General features: G+C 45.7%; 2 protein-coding genes across 5 annotated transcripts in view; one reads left to right on the top strand and one right to left on the bottom strand.

Moving 5' to 3' along the window:
- Positions 1 to 4,793: 4,793 nt before the first annotated feature.
- Positions 4,794 to 6,563, top strand: LOC126045176 (G-protein coupled receptor 183-like). Its single transcript, XM_049815892.1, has one exon. It carries the CDS (start codon positions 5,085 to 5,087, stop codon positions 6,141 to 6,143), a length of 1,059 nt encoding a protein of 352 aa, XP_049671849.1. The 5' UTR covers positions 4,794 to 5,084; the 3' UTR covers positions 6,144 to 6,563.
- A 5,553-nt stretch (positions 6,564 to 12,116) lies between these two features.
- UBAC2 (UBA domain containing 2) overlaps positions 12,117 to 21,805 on the bottom strand; it is a 103,516-nt gene continuing 93,827 nt past the window's right edge. For all 4 annotated transcript variants that reach the window (XM_049815623.1, XM_049815624.1, XM_049815625.1 and 1 more), the window contains 2 exons: positions 18,116 to 18,238; positions 12,117 to 14,725 (listed from right to left, as the gene is read on the bottom strand). In XM_049815623.1, the coding sequence (XP_049671580.1) occupies positions 14,618 to 14,725; positions 18,116 to 18,238 (231 nt within the window). In that variant the 3' untranslated portion in view covers positions 12,117 to 14,617. The remainder of the gene's footprint in view (positions 14,726 to 18,115; positions 18,239 to 21,805) is intronic.

Genomic DNA, 21,805 nt, shown 5'->3' on the forward strand with positions numbered 1-21,805 from the left:
TGTGTCCCACCCCTCAGGACGCTGGAGCGAGCTGTGCTGCTTCTCCGACTGTGTCGTGACTTGGTGCTGCAACATCATTTCCAGAGCTGGTGCTGCACGTGCAGAATAAATCGGGTCATGTCATGCAGAAGCAGATTTCAACCGCTTCGTTATTCAGTGTTTCCCCACTTAAAATTAGGGCCAGATTAGGCTTCGAGTGTACCAAAACCCCAGCAATTATTTTCTTGAGATTTTTGCCACAAATTGGTAGGAATCTCAGTATGGATTTTGCTCTCTCTATGATTGTCATCACCTTGAGTTAAAGCCTCTCAGATGCTATCCTCCCCATATAGCTGCTGTTATTGAATGGACAGGTGGATGTCAAAATCAGATTTCTCCTAATTTCTGCTCTACTGCCAGAGGATTAGCGGTGGCCTGAGATCCAGGGGCCGAGCTGTGGAAAATTCCCTGCCTCTTGCATCGAAACCAAAAGCACCTGGATTTGAGATTTTTTCTGTACCCAAACCCAAAGCTTCCTGAAAATGTTTTGCACTAGAAGAGAGAAAAGGTAACCGAAGTCGACGGGGGAAGGGAAGAGGGAGAGGTGATGATACAATGGAAAGAGGAGGCGCAAACTTCCTGCCCTCTCTGCAAAGGGGCTGTTACCTCATTTGTTATGCTGCCTTGCTTTCAGAAAGTCCAGCTCCAAATCATCTCTCAACTTTGGGAAACCCCACCAGGTATAAACAACACCCTCAGCACCCCCGAGCGCGGCCGGGCTGGGAAGAAAAGCCCGTGCAAAGGCCTCCAGGAGGGAGAGGAGGCTACAGGGAGCCTTCACGGCACGGCAAGAGCGCGATGTCCTCCGCGAGGATGATGTGAAAGAAAGCCACGGTGACGACCCCGGGCACGTCTATCCCAAAATACCCAACAGCTGGCTCTGGGAAGGGCGGCACTGAACCCCCAGCTGGCAGCGTGGGGTGCCCGCCTGGCAGGTACCCGGCTGGGGTCGCGTCATGGTTGACGGCCATGATGCATGTGTGAGGAAAGAGACCTTCCACGCGGAGTTTTTGCACAGGACTCTACCGGGAGGCATCCCCGGCAGCAGGGACAACCCGGGACGGCAGGTCCCGCTCACCCTGGGATGGGTACCCAGGCTGTGGGATGCTTCGCTTGCTCCCAAGGAAAAGTAGCTTTGCACAAACGCGGACACAGTGGAAGAAAACCTGGGGCCAGCGTTGAAGTTGAGCCTCACACCCCAAATCCCACGCCACGTTTCATCCAGCCGCTGGGTTCGGTGAAGGGCAATAATCAATTAAATGAGATGACCGCAAACTGAGGTGGACGGGGCTTCTCTACGCTGCTGGGGACGGGGTGTCCCTTTTCAGCTAACCCAGCATTGCAGAGGCAGGGAGCGGGGTCCCAACAGCTAGAAGGGGGGTTCCTCAAAACCCCGCGCACCCATTCGAAAGGGGCCGTTGCCTGCGGCATGATGCGATGCCGCACCGCTGGGCTTGGTGGGGCCACCAGGGCCATGCAAACGGGTGGAGCTGGGTTGCACTCCCGTAGCACGGCACCTGCTGCACGCAGGGCAGGAGCATGTTTTGCACAAAAGAAGAACCCACTTCCTTTCTTCTGCATTGCAAAAAGAAAGACGAAATCGGGCAGAGAGCGTTGTTTTCCCTCCTCCTTATTCCCAAGTCCCTGGAAGCTGTCATCACCTGGACCTTTGGGCTCCTCTGCCTGTTTTCGAGGCTGGTGATGCCACTCGGGGCATCTCCCTCCTCCGGCTCCCCAGGACCCTCTCTGCGCCTGCACCCCAGGAAAGACCTCGCTGTCTGCTCATGGGTTGAGACCCCCCCCCAGACCCTCCTTTATCCAGGGCCCCCCCTTTGGCACAGCGATGCCATCCCGCTCCCACGGGCTCCCACGAGAAGCTCCCCCTGTCCCCAGGCTTCGTGTTAGCGGTGGGGTTGACGCTGCCGGGTTATCTGCACGTAATTCCCTTTCTGGGATCTGCAGCTCCATTTTTAGTGCCTGCACGAGCACAGAGCCCGAGGGACAGGAGGGATTGTACGGGGGCATTTGACTGGGGGGCATTTGACTGCACGGAGAAAGTCCCGGGCGTGAATTTGCATCGCAAAACGCCCTGTCCCTCATTGCCGAGCGCTGGTGACGGTGACCAGCCCGAGGCGTTGCGGACATCTGGCTGGAAGGGCATGGCGTTTTGCCTAGCTTCATCCCAGGTTTATTTCTTTTGATGGTGTTAATCTGTGGAGAAAAAACTCTCAGGTGAGAGAGCATAATGAGGATGGACAGGAGCCTTTCACGGGCAAAGCGCCAGCTCTTCCACCGTCGGTGCCACAGTGCCTCCTGACTTCAGGGGGACCAGTATTTGTTTCAGCCACAGCTGTATTTCGTGGAGTGCATTAGGCAGAGGAAAGGATCCGCTCGCCGGTGTGGGCGCAGGATTTCTGTAGGGATAGCACTTCAGTGATGTTATATCCATCAACTATTTTCATGGTCATGATGAAACAGCTCAAGAACATTTGAGCCCCGCGCAAGTTTGATTAGCTTAACTCTTGACAGATGAGCACGTAGAAAATCCCCATCTTACTAAGGAATATTTTTTATAATTTACTCAGCAGTTATTCTCTCATTACCAGACGTTTCCCTTTGTGCAATATAAACCCCTGAGCAACAAAAGTATCTCCATTAACATATGGTTGTTAGCAAATTTTCGCTATTACTCTTGCTAGATACCTTCAACTTGTAGTAATTCATGGCAATATCATTCACTGTGTAATTTCTATACAAGTGACTCACCGTACATGAGTACACAGATTAGTACTCAGTTTAATGCCACTGTGTTGTAAAACATTATAAATATTATGCAATTAAAGCATTGGTTCAGCTTTACTAGCTTGGAGAGAAACTTAAGCTTAGCTTAACTGTAATCTTAACCTTGACATTTCTTGGCCTCTGTGTTTTTCAGTAGCACCCTGAGTGCCCCATGATGGGAAATTCCTAGTTTATTAGGAGTTTCTGGAAGGGGGGGAAAAAAAAAAAGAAAACAAGCAAAATCATCACCACCACCACAAAAAAAAACCCCTAAACTCAGCATAAAATCCTCTTGGGATATGAAAGCCCCAGTGGTCTCCAGTAAATAGCTGCCTGTGGGGAAGGCCATCCCACTGGTCGCAGGGCAGGCTGCGCTTCTGCAAACGTTTTGGGAAGTGCTGGGGAGGAAAGTACTCTCTCCCTGCTGGTTGCCCACACCCACTGTGCCGTGGTCGGGGCTGCCGTGGTCCCGGTGGCTCCCCGGCCGTGCCACGGCCGTGCCAGCCACCCGGGGTAAATCAGAGCCCTCCACTGCCGGGTCCCGCAGGGACAGAACCTGCCCCGAGAGCTCCAGCTGAGACCAGGGGCTTTGCCCTACGTTCCCCACACACTGTACCATCCTAATAATGAAAATATTTTTCCACTAAGGGCAAATTGTCTCATTCTGCTCAAGTTAGTCTCTTGCCTCAAGGAGCCGTACCTGGTGGTCTCTCCATGTGTGTACAAAAGGCAAATCTGGGCTTCGCCACAGCCTGGGGAGCCACGTGCAGCGTGCCTTGTGCCGGCCACGGGCACAATAAGCTCCATGGGAGATTCACCCCGACTTTATTGGAAAAGGTGCCACGGTCCGATCGCGCTGCCATGGCCATAGGTGAGTGCCCATGGGTGAACCCTCTGGACCACACGTGAAGCAGAGCTGAGGCTGTTTTCATTGTTCAGTTGCATTTTGCATCCTTGTAGAAATTTTCAGAGTAAAACCCAAAGTCGGTTCAGATGTCAGGAGCGATTGCTGCTCAGGTACAGTCATTTATCTTCTCCAGCACAGCTACTACTGAGAATAACCCCGCTGCAGCAAAATGCCTCTCACACACTGAAAAAAAAAACCAACAAAAAAACCAAAGAAAAAAACCCAACCACCACCCAGAAAGAACACACATTTTTACTAACCCGAAGAGAAAAAGAAAAAAGAGAGAAAAAAAAAAACCAACCAAAAAAAAAAAAAAAAACCACCCCAGACCTCACGGTGCTTTTATAATGTGAGCAAATCCCGAGAGGTGTTCACACGGCCGGGGGGAGCCTGAGAGCCGGGAGCGGGCAGGGACCCTCCGTGCCCCCCCACCAGCCTCCAGCACGGTGCTGGAGGAGGAGGAGGAGGAGGGAGGAAGAGGAGGAGGAGGAAGAGGAGGAGGAGGAGGCACCGCGGCTCCTAGGTTGTTGCTCCTGATTTCTTTTTCGTGGGTCTCAGAGTGCCTGTGAGCATCTCAGCCCCTCGGGGGTCCCCGCCGGACACGTCCCGTCCCCCGACCGCGGTGAGCTGGGGGGGAACTGGGAGGGACTGGGGGGGAACTGGGGGGCAAGGCGGTGGCCCCGGCTAGGATGGGGGGGTGAGGACCCCGTGGCCCAAATCAGGGCGGGGGGGGGTGGGCAGGGTTTGGTGCCGAGGTGTTCCCCACTTCGGAGGGGTATGGGGAGCGGGATTTTTATTTTGGGGGGGGGGGAGGGGGGGGAAGGCTGGGATTTTTCCTCACTTTGAATTTCTTCAGTTTTGTTTCGGCTCTAGTCCCAGCTTGAGGGTTGCAAAGGTGCCTCTTGTCACCTCTGCCCCCCCTCCGCTTTCTGGGCATTTTCTCAATGAAGCTCCTCATTCCCCCCCGCGGTGATCAATAAATGACATCGCTGCCAGCGGATGAGTTTGGGACCTTGTTTGTGTGACAGGCGAGTCCCCCTCCCAGCCGCCCCCACCCTTTCTGGTATTGATTGGACTCACAAAAAAAACAAAAATAAGAGGAGCTGGTGACAAGAAGACAATGAGTCACAGCCTTTGTTGAGACACTGGCGCCCGAAATCACAAAAGATGCATTTTTCCAAATGACTCGAGCTGTGTGCTGCCAGGGGGCTGGCAGGGAGGGGGACACACACACAGGCCTTTCACTTCGTGACGAGGGCCGGCCCTACAGGTGCGGTTCCCATTATCGGTAAGCTGCAAGTTTCACGTCTGTTCTTATTCCAAGGGAAAGGGCAAGAGCTCGCGAGGCGCCGCGGAAATGGCTGTTGCGGAGGCCGTGTTCCCGCCCGCCAACCTCACCTCCAGCAACCAGAGCAGCTGCAACGTGCACAACCACCACTTCTCTGCCAAAATCACCTTCTCCCTCTTCTACACCGCCCTGCTGGTGTTCGGCGCCTGCGGGAACATCCTGGCCCTCTGCATCACCTTCCAGCGGAGGAAGAAGAAACTCAACTCCACCGACCTCTACCTGGTGAACCTGGCCCTCTCCGATGCCCTCTTCACCCTGGCACTGCCGGGCAGGATCGCCTACTACGTCCTGGAGTTTGACTGGCCCTTCGGGGACTGGTTCTGCCGGGCCACAGCCTTCATCTTCTACATGAACACCTATGTGGGCATCTACTTCATGACCTGCGTAAGCGTGGACCGCTACATCGCCGTGGTGCGCACCAGGCACCCCGGCAGGATTCGGAAGATGAGCCGCACCAGGGGCGTCTGCGTCCTCATCTGGTCTTTGGTGTTCCTGCAGACAGCGCCGCTGCTTCTGCGGCCCATGACACGGAGGATGGGGGACAAACTGACGTGCATGGAGTACTTCAACTTCGAGGAGATTCCCAAGCTGCCCTACCTGCTCCTGGGGGCCTGCGTGCTCGGCTTCTTCCTGCCCGTGGGCATCATCTTGGTGTGCTATGTGAGGATCAACCTTAAGCTCTGCCAGACGGCCAAGGAGAATCCACTGACGGTGAAGAACGGGCACCACCGCCGGGCCTTCACCGTCATCCTGGTGGTGCTGCTGGCCGTCCTGCTCTGCTTCAGTCCCTACCACCTCAACATCGTCCAGTTCATGGTCAGGAAGATCCTCTACCAGCCGTCCTGCCGTGAGCAGCAAGCCTTCAAGATGTCCCTGCAAGTCACTGTGGCATTCATGAACCTCAACTGCTGCATCGACCCCATCATCTACTTCTTCGCCTTCCGGGGCTACAAGCGGAGGCTGCTCCGCATCTTCAGGAACAGCGGCTCGATGGCCACCTCCTCCACCGCCAAGACCCCCTCCGAGAGCAACAGCAACAGCCAGCCGCCCGGCTCCGTCTCTGTCTAGTGGCACGACCCCCTCCCTTTCGCTCTGGCCCACAGCTTATGGACCATCCCCAGCGGCAGGAGCTGGAACCGGGGCTGCAGAGCAGGACCAGCTGCTCCGACAGGCTTCGTCGCAAACCTGCTTGGAGCTGGGGTCCGGTGGCTGCCGGTAACCACCGTGGCTGTCCCTGCCTCTCTGCCCCCTTCCCCTTGCACTGGCCCCGGAGTGCTGGGGCAGCATCCCTGGAGGGCTTGGGGCGGCCAGCAAGGAGCGCACGGACTCAGGGCGTTTCAGGAAAAGGCTGGGATGTTACTTCCAGGCAGAAAGTCGCCTACAGCTCCTTCCCTGCACCAACAAACGGCAGCCCAGCGTCCCGCTCTTGCGCCTTGGGCGCCGCACGTGGGACCTGCTGGAAAAAGCCTTTCTTCAAGGCAGAGGGGTGAGGACGTGAACTTGCAAAGCTCCTGGGAGCCCTGCTGCCTGCGTCCGCCGCTTGGGAGCCTGCTCCTTCCCCAGGGTGTCCCTTCTTCATGGCTGACGGCACTGCGGTCGCCCCGGGACCCGCTGCTGGGAACGGGATGCTGGAACTGACCTGGCTGGCAGCTCGGCTGTAAGGCTGTGAAGCCACCCTGGGGGATTTGCCAGGAAAGGTTCCCAGCCCTCCTTAACTTGGAGTGGAGAAAAGGGGACAAGGGGATGAGGGCTGAGGGTGGCCTTACATGACCTTGACTGACCTTCGCTTGAACCCGGTGCCTTGATGAGTCCGAGTGCCTTCTTAAGGGCAGGTTACGTGTGACTATTGCCAGAGCGAGAGGAGGAGCCCTGAGACGTCGGGTGCCTGTGTGACAAGGAGAAAAGTTGGCAGGAGCAGTGACCTCCTCGGCTTTTTTCTGAAGCCACTGGACTACGATAAAAACCCCACGTGTAGGCTTTCACAGTTCCTGGGATGGCTGGTCTTCTGCTTGAGGTTGGAAGGGACAGAGACACGCACAGAGACATGAAGAGGAAAAAAAAAGCAGCTTTATTCTGCTGAAAAGCAAACCTGAAGAAGTTTTGCAAACAGACGCTTTTGATTAATACAAATAATTCTTGAAGGTAATAACCTTTCTTTATGGCTAGAAAGTTAACAATAGTCACGTGCAGCCCTTTATTGTTTTAAATGTGCATGAATGAGCTTTTGGATTATGATGGTTTTACTTACAGTACGGGTAACTGTAGCATCCCGAAGGCTGACTAAGAGGGATGCCTAAAATAATTCAGGTGGGAAAGGGACTCCAGTAGGTCCTTTCAGGAGGTTATCTGAGCCCTCCTCAAAGCAGGTCTAACCTCGGTGCTGGCCTGCAGAGAACCTGTGTCCTAAAAAGCATGTTACAATGGACAAGGAAGAGCTGGTATGCAATAATATAAGGATATCAATGGCCTGGACACCCTAAAGGAGCCTGGCGAGCCTAGTAGTTGCCCTATTAACTTGTCAAAGGAGTGTTGGCTGGAAGGGGCCACTCTGCATCACCTCATCCAACAGCCCACTCAAAGCAGGACCATGGCTGGCATGATGTCCGTCTGGCCATGGCTTCGCCTAGCCGAGGCTTGGAAACTCCAGGCAAGGAGGGTTCCCCCCGCCATGAGGCATTGCCCTCCAGATGAAAACATTTTCCCCACTGTCCAGCCTGAACCTCCCCACCTACAGCTGGCAGCTATCTCCCCTAACATCACCTACTTGTGCTAAGAGGAGCTTGGCTCTGGCATCTTTGCAACTCAAATTCCCGTGTGACTGCGGCGGGGGCTGCCAGGAGAACAGTGGTATGTAGCTATCGGTCTCGGTCAGCCTCCACGTGAACACCGGAGCACGGGTCTGCAGCGGTGCCCAACTGTCTCTTCTGAAGACCAAGGCGTAGAGATGTTTTGCCAGGCTGGAGTCTACACCTGAGGCAAGGGCAAATCAGTAATGAAGCCTTCTCAGGAAAAGGCGGGGTATAAACAGAGCCTTGTTTGCTCCATATTGGGCTCTGGTTTTCTCCAAAGTATTTTATTAACAAAGGTATCCCCACCTTTCATCCTCTTGCCACTGATAAGAGCCTTTGGAGAAGGCAATGGGTGAAGAGTTGTGTGTAGTGCTGCAAAATGGCAGCATGCAGGAGGGTTCTGGCCTCCCTCCCCTGGAGTGATGCCAGCCTGGGGCCCTTTGCTTTTGAAAATACCCTCCCTGGGGACAGGAGGCAATTGCCTGGAGCTGAGGGGACACCCAAGGGATGGAGAGGGAAAGGACTTGGGCAGCACAGGTCGGAAGGAGCCTGGGCAACGGAGAACTGCCGAAGGCATCCCGTATCGCCCGAGCCAGCTCGCTTACCTGGGGGTGATCCCTGGCTGCTTAAAAACGGAGCATTTCGCTAAAACCAAAGGGGAACCATACACAGCATTTTGTCTAGAGACACAGTAACACTTTTTCTACACTTCACGCATCTACCTGACCCGAGCTCCTCGCACGACACTTGCTTTAACCAGCCGGCACCTGCATCGGAGGCGAGCGCAGCCCTCGCAGTGCTGCTCTGCAGAGAGGAGAGGGCCAACGCTGGTTCCTGCCGAAAGAGGGAGCTGAAACCTTTACTCGGGGTTAAAAATAGGCCCGCGAATCTAAAACGACAATAAAAAAAAAAAAAAATAGATGCAGCTGGTGCTCCGCCCCCCCCACGCATCTATTGCCACGCAGGAACGTGGTGCATGTCGTACGTAGGATGGTTGTGAAGTGTATGGCAAGGACAGGCCAGCAGACTGGGATCCCTGATGGCTTTCCATGTAGACAGTTATTACTGCACAGTGCGCAGGTATTTCTTGCTTCACCCTAGACTGCAGCCTATTCGCCATACCGTCTTCTAAGAAGGGAAAATTGCATTTTGATCTAAGAGCAGTGAGTACACTCGTCGCGGTCACACAACACTACCATGCCCGTGTATAGTCGTACAGATTATATATGTACATTGTGCAAACTGACATTTTTCTTAGCAAACTCATGCTGTGACCCTTGTAGATCAAAACCCCTTGTGAGCCAAACCCCTCTAACGCTGCGTATTTCAGGTTTCTCCTAAACTTCTGCAAAAGGGTGATTAGCCCATGCAATCAAATGGAGTGCAGAAAGTAGATGGGTTCTCCGCAGATGACCTGCCTGCCTGACATGCCCTATCTCGATGGCAAATAAGCACACAGAGTTCAAACAACACTGCTTTTTCCCCAAAAGGTGTTTCCCAACTTTATGCTTTCAGCTAAAAGTATAAATTTCTAGCAGAGTGCTGTGGGACAACAGCTCCTGGTTGCAGTTACACGTTTACCTGTTGGTAAACTCCCTGTGCTGTACAACACACTTCTTCAGTCTGTGCTTTACATTGACTTGAGTCGAAGCTATTGCATGTCGTGACATCCATCTTTGCAAGCCACTAAAATACCATCATGTAAAAATGCATATATCTACTTAAAATAAAAGCTTTTCACAGCCAAGTAACAAGCCCCGGTGTGATTGTTCAGGCCAGATGATGTGGGCAACTGTCTTCTTCTCAGAGGTGCACGTGTTCCTCTCCCCCCTGCAAGCAAAGCAATGCTCAGAAGCAGCGAGGGAGAAGCACAAGCTCTCGATCCACCTCCTTTACGCAGGCCGCTTGTTCCCCCAGAGGGGTGTTGTGCTCTCATGGCATGGGGATTTATAAATAACCTTCGGTGGGAAAACAGTGGGACCTGCAAGGAGCTGTGTCCTTTCTGGAGCAGGTCTCTCCGCAGTTGGGATGGGGTGCCAGGGGCAGAGTCAGGCTGGCTGGACTAACCGTGCTTTGAAAACCAGAAACATCTGCTTGCTCACATACTGTGGTGACTCCAGGGTTTGCTTCACAGCTGAGTTGCTGGGATTACACTGTTCTCTCTCTTGCTACGTGTACTATCTCATGCAAAACTGACCAAACAAAATGGAAGGATTCCCCTATCGGACACACCTGAAAAAAGAGTGGATTTTCAGTTCAAGATTAGCCACAACAGGGTGCATTTGCATTTTCCATACAGAATCTGTGAATTCTTTCAAAATTGAACTAAGCGCAATACGACATCCCGCCACCCTCCTCTCATCACGTCTTTTTTTTCTGTCCTCTGCAGCCTATCTTCTACTTTGCTCCTTTTCTCTAAACACTTTGTTCCACCCAATTCCACCTCCCCAATCTCCTTCAAGTCCTTTCCTTTGCTAATCTTACATTTACAGTCCCTACTTATCTCTGGTCAAAAGGCCAAATCCTGCTTTCAATTCAGCCATGATCCTGGAATTTTTCATCCATTTTTAAAGTATGTATATTCCTGCTTTATCCAGTGCTATCTATCATTCAGGTTTGGAAACAGGATCCTACAAACATGTGTGAGCCCAGCTAACTAGTTGTTTCCTCTTAAAATTCTCTGTTGGAAAAAATCAAATGACAACGGCTGACCTACCAATTTGTTGGGATTCTCACCCATTCATCAGGTCGTACCATTCCTCTCCTCCCATCATCCATTTCTTGTCTTATGTTCGGACTGAAAAGTACTGGTGGCACCCAGCCTCTTTGAATTCCAATTAAGAGTGGACTTTCTCTGGTCAAAGCATCCCTTTATATATGGAAGCAGGAGGAATGGAATCCCACTAAAAATTAAACCAAACCCAATATGTTTTAAGTAAGCATATATATATATAAAAATATGCATATATGTGTGCATATATATAAACACATATGATGTTAGTGTGTTCATGTGACTCTCCTAACAAAATAGTATTTATACTAGTTTATATAAAATGCTTATTACTATGGCTACCCAGTTAAAGAAAGCTAATCTCATTTAGGTTTTTCTTGTGGAAGAACACACACAGGAAATTAACTGCACTTATCAAAAACCTCTGTTAGTTCAAATGAATACTGTGCATTTATTCATCCTCGAACAGGTGCGGTTCCCCTACAACATGACAGTGGTAGTTCTGAATGTTTTCAAATTTGGGTGCCTTTGCAACTGCATAACATACTCCAAATACACACGTGTTTGAGAGATGGGAGTCTTTGAATACAGACTTTTAATGTTCTTCAACAAACTCTTAGCTCCAGTTAAATTCATCAAACTAATACATAAATATTCTCACTCACTCTCTGTATATATACATATGCATACATATATATGCATATACATATACACACTCACAAACAGGAAAGCCAAAAATGTTGCCCTTTGCCCAGTAACTTGCAGTATATTTTGCTTGCTTGTTCTTCTGTTTCAGACAAAAATAACGAGACCTTTTCTCCATCACATGTTCACAAAGGCACAGACAAGCACTAGACAGCACAGGTTGGTACATGAACCAGCCGCAACAGTCAGACAGTGCTCACTAAGTAGCAGGCAACCTTTAACACTTGTTTTGGGAGAGGAAAATGGGATTTGGTAAGTATGGAGCCCAATCATTCTGCATCTTAGCAAAAAGTTAAGGCTTGAGAACCTGGTGGCTTATCAGGCAGATTTCCACAAATACAAACCTCACTGTGGGTGTATTTCAAACTATCACATAACCGTCTAGGAAAGTCCCCGATAAATTACTCCGATGCTGTCTCAAAAGACAACATTCCCAGTCTAGTAGAGAAATTTTAACAGCAGCAACTGCTTTTATTTCAATACCAAATCTCAGCTTTAGTAAAACCAGCGTAAATTTCCCAGGGACTTGAAATCCTCTCGGTAGAAAAGCATTCTGCATTCTCTCGCTGCCTAAAAAATATTGCGTCACACAGAAAATGGAAACTGTGGAATGAAACATTCAAAACTGTATTGGAGAAACACTGCATAGGCTGTGAAGAACATGCTCCTTGCATTCCCAGAAATGGTCAATGGAAGTTTCACCATCAAATGGAAACCGAGCTGTTTTCCAGCTCTAATGTATGACTCTTCCTTCTACGGTTCTTGCATGAAACAGGAACTGTGTTCAACAGCATCTGAAACTCCTCCTTTTACCACTTCTTTTTTTTTTTTTTAAATTGGAAATCACAACCCTGGAAGCATTTTGAGCATAAACTGTTCTCAGAGATGTCAAAGGGAGTTTTCAACTGACATCACCATGGCCTGAATTTTACCTCTTATGTTTGACCATGTTTTGTGAAATGCCCAGCAAAATGGGGTTTTCCACACAACTGTGACATTTGGGATGCCCCTTGTACAGATAACAGTAAGAAAGGATTTAGACTTGGAGAATATCCACTTACAGATCCCAGATGCCATTCAATGCATTTTAAAATTCCAAGGAATAAATGCTCTTTGTGCTTATCCCTAGAGCAGGGCAATGTCTGAAAGGGCACAGGTCATATTTAATTTACCCTGGGCTAGGTATTATTTCCTACAGACAAAATTTGATTTCTGAAGTAATTCGCTAGTCTTTATTGCTACTTTTGGTAAAATATTTGTGAAGGAAGAATCTGTAGGTTTCAAAATTAAAACCTGTACCTGTTTCAAAACATTTAGCTAGTTTGCATATACAAATTATTCTAGGGCTTTTTTTCTTACATTTGCCCTTTGCTTTCCAAGACAGGAGGTTTCCAGAGTTCTCTGGGTCCAGAAATATCTTTAACCTACACACAGAGAGAGCCACTCGGCTTCACACAAACAAAACCTTCCAATTAAAAAGCAGACCCTGCCTAAATAATGTGATCATAGCAGCAAGCCAAACCCTGAAGGAGGTCGATCAAAGTCCAGGAAAACACAGGGTCGTTCCAAACCCCCTTATTCCCACCCACCCCGGAAAATACCAAAAGGTACATACAGGACATTGATTTTATTAAAAATTATGTCATGTGCCAAAAGCTGCACAAATTTGATGTAATTTCTGGATCAAGACTTGGACGCCTGTAGGACTTTTTTCAGTTTTTTTCAGTCAACTAAAAAAGAAAAAGAAAAAGAAAGGTACCTCTCTCTCGCTAAATCCTGTCCTGTAATTTCCCAGGCCAAGTGAGACTGTGCAGATCTGTACTTTGGTACACGTGTTCATCTGGATTTCCAAACTATCCCTTCTCTCTCCTGTATTCTTTCCTCTCCTCCCCTTTGCACCTGCTATTGCCTTTGTTACGCTTCTGATGACCTATATCTTATTCTAAATGTATGTATGTATTAAATATGCCTGTGTGTATATAAATAGACACATATACACAGGATATACAAACACAAGTACATACAGAAACATACATTAAATGCTTGAGATACATGTGTAAATTGGTTTCACGAAGACGCAGTTGGCAATCTTGTATTACTTCAGCTTGGTTTTATAGAAGTGTTCACCTCTCTCCCACGCCACCTCCTGAAACTCCTAAGGTGCTAATACGAGCACTTCTGAGAGTCAAGCCAAGCAAGCTTATTTATCAATCTAAACTTCAAAACCAATACTGTACTACCTTGGCATTACCGTCCTGTTACCTCCTGTGTTAGCCTGAATCACCCGTAAGGTTAATATTCCAGCCTGTGATCAACAGTAAGTTGCTTCAGACAGTGAGGATTCAGCAAATGCAGGGTCATCCACATCTTTGACAGTAGAAAACTAGAACTATATATAGAAAAGTTAGCTTTTTATCATTTTCTTTTAAGACAGTATATAGCCAGCTCAAAAAATGAAACCAGCACATAGGACACTGAGCATACATCCATCGTTACAGAAGTCAGTGTGAATTAGACATGAAGTCATTCAAATCATTTCAGTTCTGATCTTACTGTATCATTTGATTCACCTTTATTGCTTCCAGTGAGTATCTTCATGACCTGTATCTGAGTAGCAATTCACTGTTTGTAAAAATTTAAATTTACAGCACTCACTTACCACAGCCTGCAATACGCACATGAATTTTCTCTCATTCTGTCTGTGTATTATGTGCTGAATGACAACTTTTATTTAAAAAGGAATTCAAGAAATAAAATATTACAGGCATTAATAAAACTTCCCAAAGAATGACATAATAGTCCCATAACCCTTTACTGAGTTGAAAACGAAGTGATCTTCAAACCTCTTATTACTGTCATAAAAAAATCAAGTACTGTAAAATAATATGTAAGCTAGAGAAATTAGACTGGTAAATGAAGAAAATACGATTTTTCTTAATAGGTGAATCTAGTTGTTGTGGTTCTCGGAACTTCTTTTCCTAGTCATTAAGTCTGATAACATGTCTAACAAGGATTTACAAGAAAAAACCCACCTACTTTATTTTAAAAATAAATTTAGGTGATATCCAGTAATAAGTAGAAACTAAAGTTACTTTGAAAAGGATAACCGGACTAGAAACCACCAAGTGATCTGAAGGCTTGGGAACAGTTCACGTCATTCGTTAACATCCCTTTGAATCACCAGTCACAGGGAGCCAGTTTCTCTTTTCTGACGCTCTTGCGGGGATGACCTTCGTGAGTCTGTCCAGCAGGTGGCTTTGATCCTCTTCCAAACGTGTACAAACCCATCAAGTGAGGTTCCTTCACACTCAAAACCATCAGTGCTGCAGTAGAAAATTAGTGGCTACATTTAAGTCATTATTTGAAGCCCTCAGGGCTTCTAGAGCATCTCCCCTGGAAAAGCCCATTTCCATAAGTCGTGCAACCTGGAAAAGAAATAACATAACAACAGTTTAGAGTTTTATTCACGCTGTGTGCGCATTAGTCACGTTAACGGTGTCAGAGATCTCTTTTCCACTGATCGGGCTGTTCAAAAGCTTACTTTTTCAGAGAGTAAGCAAGCATGGCTATGCACTGTTGCAAAGACATATCTGGGACAGCATGCTTGAGAACATTGCCAAAGAGATGACTGCTTTCTGATACTTTATCCCAAACCAACTGTTTGCTGGAAATGCCACACCTGTATTTTCCTAGCCGGTCCAGTTTTGAAAGAAGAGTAAAATAGAAAGTATGGCACCACACATGACAACTACAATCTGACCTTGGGGCTTGCTGCTCTTTGACAAGAACAGGACCTCAAGAACCCGACACTGACCAAAATACAGAACTTTACAGTAGATGCAAAAACCTGTCTGGACATCCTTAGCTCTACTTTCCTTGAAAAGACCTACTTCTCCAGATGGCATTAAAAAACTCAAAACTATTCATTCTAGGTAGTTTTTAAAATGAACCTGAAAGTTAGCCCTAAAACAGAGGCAGTACAATACTTAAATGGGTTCAGTAAAATTCTTCAAAGGATTCTACACATTCTCAAAACAGTGTAAGTCAGTGACATTTGATGGAAGAATTACCTGGAAAAGGGCACATTAAGACAGTGATTTTGGTAATCGGTAACAACTTGACCGCACCTCTTTATAATATCATGTACTCAACACCCAGCCTTTTTGCTCTGTGCTAACATATTCAAACTATCACATGTAAAGAGCAAGGTATGCATAACCAAATTTAATGTATGACTAAATTCCAATCTAAAGTACATTTAGAATCTACAATTCTCAATTAGGTATGACCAAAAGTCACAACAGAACTCATCCACTTTTATGGTTAATCTTCCAGAGGGGGGAAAAACAAAGTGAGAGGGTGCAGGGAGCAGCACGTAAAATTAACTGTGGCCACTGGCTGCATAAAGCATTCCCCATCCTGTTCCAAACGGCCTTGTGACCAGACACCACAGCTCCTGAACCTGGAGGTCCTGTCTGTGAGCTACCACTGCTCCTCCTCTGCTTGTACGGAGCCTGCAGCAGCAGAACGAAGCTGAGCAGGGACACGGCAGAGGCCATTTACATCTCAGGAGCGATCTTCCCAGGGTGCAAAAGCAACGTGCACTAGTGCTGAAAGCACTTTAAATGCCTTTTAAAAGAAAGGTGCCGTTAAAAACAACCTGCCCTTCCTCTAAGACACCTCCAGAACTTTTAGTATTTTTAATCTTCTCTGTTTTGGCAGCTTACTGAGAAACATACTACTGCCAAGTATGCCCAGAGGTGGGGGTCCTCCTTTTCTTAATCTAAATACACCGTTACAAAACGTTTTAAAATGGCTGCCTCGGTTGTCAGAATATCAAATACGGTACTGATCATTTTTGTGCCTTTCCCCCTTTTCTCCCCCCTTACAACCCAATGTCAGTTTCTCACCTTCTTGTAGAGAGAGAAATGAATTGCTACTTTCGACACCTCTGCAACAACAGTGTAACTTCAAACTGGATTTCATAACCCGTAACTTTCTGAAGTTTCCTCTGTCTGATTTTTCATCTAAGATTGTGTTTTTTTATGAGAAAAAGGGCAGGCAGTGGAATAAAAGCTAACCACAGAAAGACGTTTCAGAATAAAGGTTTTTACTGCAGTTGCCATGAATTCTGACCTTAAGAAGTGGTGGATGGAACTGCAATGTTCCCATTTACAGAAATATCCAGCAAGCATCACAGGGAATAGATTGTAACAACAAAAAGCTCTTTTCGTCTGAGAATATTTTAATCACAGGAACTTAATCCAGCTCCAGGAAACAGACATGTATACTGGTAACGGTAATTTAAGGTGCCAAAAAACCCACAAGAAATGCAGAGATTTTTGTACCAAAAGCAATGCAAACACTTGCAAATTTTAATCTGAAGAACAGAAGAAAACCTTGCATTTCTGCCATTCTAAGACAACTTGTGCCGTTATTGGTACAGTCCTGAGAAATTAAAAGTGCTTAGATTACTTTTTTTTTTTTTTGCAGGGTAACTAGACAGTGCTGCAAATGACAGCAATCAGGTGAGCTCTACAACTTCCATGCATTAGAAAATATAAGCATATATTGCTTTCATAAGTCTGGGCCTAAAGGCTTTGGCTAAGAATCCAGCACAAGTCAGACTAATAACTATTTCATTAGTTCCAGCCCAACAATAAAAGTTCCCATAAGCAGAATTTGTCAATAAAACAAATAAACAAACCAACCCAGCAGGTAGATCTTTTGGTCCACCCCATACCTGGCACCGAGTAGGCGTTCAGGCTGGCCAAAATTAAGTTTTTAGGTTTTGTCTCAGGTGTTCTTTGGTGTGGGGGTTTTATTTTTTTTTTTTCCCTTTTTGGGCACAGCCCAGCAGGGTTGCAGTCAAAACCACCAGTGCAGTTAAAGTTTTGAACATTTTGAGTATAATCTAACATTGACTCAAAACTAGAAATCAGATCACAGCAAAGATTTCTGTTTGGGACAAGCTCAACAGCATGGTGCTAGCAAGTGTTGATTTATCTCCCTAAAAAAAGGAAAAAGGGAAAGAAAAACTCACCCTTGAAACCTACTCTTGTTCAAGGGTTAGCAGAGAACTTAGACTATAAAATGGCTAATGCAGCTAACTGCAGCTAGGCTACAACCAAAGAACTTGATTGTATGCAATAAATCCTGAATACAGAAATAAGACCAATCTTAAATTCTTAAATTTCCTAGTAAATCATCCTCTCTTTTGAGAAGAAAACTATCAATACAAATCTAAAAATCTAAATCCATACAGTAAGTCTAAATCTATACAGTAAGTCTAAATCTATATTTTACAGAAAAAACACAAACTTCTCTGTGGAATCACTATGTGAAGTCAGTCAACCACATTATTGAGGGAAACATCCAAGTTTCAGACCAAAAAACTTATTTCCAACTTTAATTCCAAAAACCTACATGACTGAATTGGAAACTTAAGCTGGAAACCTCAGTGAAGGAAAACTTGCATGTCTACAAGACAAATAATGAAATCTATTTCTCATTCTTCCTTCTTTGAAACATTTATTTTATCAGATTTGAATAGCCCCCACTAGTGAAACTCTCTCATCTTTAAATGCAAAAGACAAGCAGTTGGACATAAAAGCAGAAACTCCCAAGTTGATCTGTAACTGGTTTGGATGGTAATGACAATTTGCTGTCTCTGTACTGTGACTGTTATCTGATATTTTAATTTGTGCTGCTATAGAGAACGTTTAAGAAACTGTGTCAACAGATTATAAAAAATTAGTAGAGGTAATTCCTAACCAGTTTTTTTAAATGCCATTTTACAATAGAAAAGTGTTTACCTGCTCTTCAGAAACCTCGGTAGGTGGAGGTGTGTCTTGTTCAGATGGGCGATGATCTTGATAATTCGCATTATGTCTATGACGTAAAGGAGGAAACAGTCTATTCCAGTTAATCATCCCACCCTGAAACCAGACACTGCTGTCAGTCTTTGCAAAAAGAACTACAGATATTTTTAAACAAAAAGATCATCCATCCTACATAATACGAAAGGAAAACGTTTGAGTAAAATACTTTATTTTAAACAACAAAAACTGCTGCAATGTCTTGCGAAGTAAAAATTGGGACTGGTTACTGCTTTACTAGTTATTAGAAGTAATGACTGTAAATTAAGGAAAAGTACTAACAGAAGGAGGAAAGGATGTTTCACATCCATTGTGAAAGATTTGGTTTACAACAGTGCTAGATTTCTGAGGCTGAAGGATCGCTGTCTTTACTGGTGGGGATTTGCCTGGCAAGAGATGGAACACTGGGTCCTGCAAGTGTTTTGCAAGACTGCCGCTAGAGTTAACCAGGGAAAAAGAGTGCAAGAAATAAAGAGAGGAAAAAGCAAAAATGGATTCTCAGTGCATCAGCAAAACCACATCAGGAAACTGAGAAGCAGCCCAACCTTCAGGATACCTGTGATTTCCATGCAAGTGATTACTTCTGTGACACCAACACGACTATTACAGATGCACAGACCACCTCACCTAACTTCCACCTATTAAATAACACTGCAAAATCTGGCCGTGTTCCAGTGCCAAAACATTTTGTAACTACAGAGTAATAATACAAATACACAACAGTAACGTAGGTACGGCGTAAATCACAGAACTGAAACTTTAACAACCAAGCTTCAAGTCTTGTAATAGTAAGACATTTAGAATATAAAGTACAAATACTGAAGTACAAGCTTTATAATTGTCCAGAAATAATTAATCCTCATTTTATTAGCTTAAACAAACTTTTTTTAAGGGATTTTGTGTCACACCAAAACCACAGGCCCCGCAAGCAGGGAAGAAGAGCAAACCACAAATCTCTCTTTTCTATACAATTTGTTAAAACACTTTTTGCAGTTTGCCTTGTCCTTTTCCTCCTCCCCTGCTCCCTCCGTTACTATGGAGAAGATCCCCCTCCCTTTCTGTATGTATAGGACAGGGACTTCCTTCCTCTAGTTGCTCTATTTTAGTTCTATAATGTCGTTTCTCAGAAGACCTTCCTCTTAAGAGGTTTTTCTTTTCTCTCTCAGCGAGGGCTCTTCCTGCCTTTATGTACCCCTAGAGCATTAAATGCTCTCTGCTCAATCAGATCAGCAGCAGCTAAACCTGCTCCTAGACCAAAAAAAAAAAAAAAAAAAGAAAAAAGAGTTTATTTAGTTTTCCGGCCCTTTCCTTTGTTTTCTTCCTTTCTTTCCAGAGGAGACCCAGTCAGCCCAGACACCACAGGGGGCAGTGCAATAGCACACTTAAAAATCATTTGGGGAGTCACGAGATTTGAAACACTGGCTTGTGAACTGCTCCAGTCCCTTATATACTAGAGCACATTCTTCCCTGTGAAGATGTGCAATAGCTAGGAGTCATCACCGGTTTTCAAGACATAGTTTCCACTGTTCGTGATTTTGAATTTAAAAAATGATTATGTGTCTACATTTCTATTTAGCATACTGCGTAAAACATTTGCTTAAAAGTCATGAGGTTTTAACCAAAGGATTCTGTATAAGCCTTGCATTAGCCAAACAGCGTAGTGTAGTAAAAAGGAGAATTGGTTTGTAGTTTAAACCCAGAAAGGGATGTCAGACCTTCTACTGACACCATGGCACTACTCCGTGGTCTTAGAAAATCACATCCTGTACTTCCCCATCTATAATTTGCCCTAATTCAGAATTATGTTGAGTTTTAGTTAATTAACTTTGAAATTCTGAAAGTCTGCTAAGCTCTATAGTTCAGCAAGAACACTGCACTAATGCTGCTTTGCCTGTTTTCATTCTTTTGAAAAGACCTGAGGAAGAGAAAATAACACTTCCACAGGTCATTCACATTAAATTGGTGAATTGAAAAATGCCAACAGGACTATGAGACGTTCCTTTGAAGCACCAGAAGTCATACAGAATAATGTATATGAAATATAAAATCTACAATAAATGTACTAATTTAGCAGTATCCCAGTGTATCTGAAGACTGAAATAAATGTACCTTTCCAGCTATGCCCTCAGCTTCAATACTGAGCTGCCTATTCCAGTTTGGTTTTGCATTGTCCCTGTCTTGCGCGCTGTCACCTAACACTACAAAGAGACTTGTCTACTTCCTTAGCCTAAACTTACAATGCATTTTAAATTAACATACGCAGAATTCATTGCTTTCAATAAAAAAAAGCAGATTCCTTACCAACGTAACTATTTGGTTTTGAAAGTTTACAGCAGAGACCTTGATAAACTACAGATGTGGACTGATGTATTCAGAAGAGTTCCACATGAAGACTGCGAACACTTTCCCAGAAATAGCAGACTAGAAAACTTAGATCAAAATACTTGTGAAAAGATCTTTTTCAGTTGCCCTCAGAATATTTCAATTACCTTTGGAAATTGCGACAAACATAACCCATCAGTTCTTAACTATAATGGTATATGAACACTTATGTTTAGGATTAATCCCAACATTATGGTCCACTTCTCATCTGTGTATTACTTTACAAACTGCACCAAAACCAGGCACATTAGGCTTCTTTATCTTGACTACAAGAAAATTGTTTCCCCTCACAGACTTGCCTCTAATTACATGATAGGCATGCACAAAGTCAGGCTCGAAAGAGCAGAGGTTTGGAGAACGGCAGCAGGAACTATGGGACTGGTACTGTGGCCAACCCCATAGAGTAAAGGTAAGGAAAAATTAGGAAGCGCAGCTAATGACTCAGATCCACAGAAGATGGAGATCAAGGCTCTCGATTTCCAGTGTGGATGGTGACTGTGTAAAGACTTTCAGACAACTTTAACTATCACAGCAGAAATACATGAAGATCTGTGAAGTTTAATTTGACCCAAAGCAAACAGCAAAAAATGTCTTAAATTAAGTAAATATTGCAAATTCCAGTTAAAAAGTGTGCAGAGAAGGAGATTTCCAGACCAATACTCCTCCTTGCCTCACAGAAATGATTTTGCAGATGTCCCCTTCATAATTTTACGATAATTTCTCTATTACAGTGGTTTTGACCATGCTAACACACTTACTCTGCAAGAAGTCAGGAAGATTTCACATGAAGATATCCAATCTGACGCATTTATTTAAGTGATGCTTCTAAACCACCTGAAAGTCCCTACTGGGGCATCAGCAAACAATATTTATGCATTTCACAATATACTTGAGCCCTGGCACCAGCACCCAACAGCACAGTTGAGCTCACACCCATCTCCTTACCCTCCACAGGAGCCTTGTCTCAGGAGCTCTCCGGAGTGGTCCAAAACAGAGGAAGGAGCTAATAATTAAGCAGTGAGAATAATCAAGGGTCCAGTACGTCAGCTCTTTTCCTGAGCAGCACCTTCAGTGAGAGGTGTCTGCCAATCTAATCCATTTAATGAAATTCAGGCTGTTCTTCTATGATGCTGGTTTGGCCACTCGTTACAAGAAAAAATTAAGTTTAATACTAAATGGTTTGGGGGCTGGGACTTAACATGACTCAGGAGTAGGTAAGGAGGATGCATTAAACCTCTTACATTC

The sequence above is a fragment of the Accipiter gentilis genome, chromosome 13, assembly GCF_929443795.1.
Source record: "Accipiter gentilis chromosome 13, bAccGen1.1, whole genome shotgun sequence".
Taxonomy (NCBI): Eukaryota; Metazoa; Chordata; class Aves; order Accipitriformes; family Accipitridae; genus Astur; species Astur gentilis.

What these genes read in the sequence shown, in the direction of transcription:
- LOC126045176 (XM_049815892.1), top strand. Translation starts at nt 5,085, where the DNA reads ATGGCTGTTGCGGAGGCCGTGTTCCCGCCCGCCAACCTCACCTCCAGC.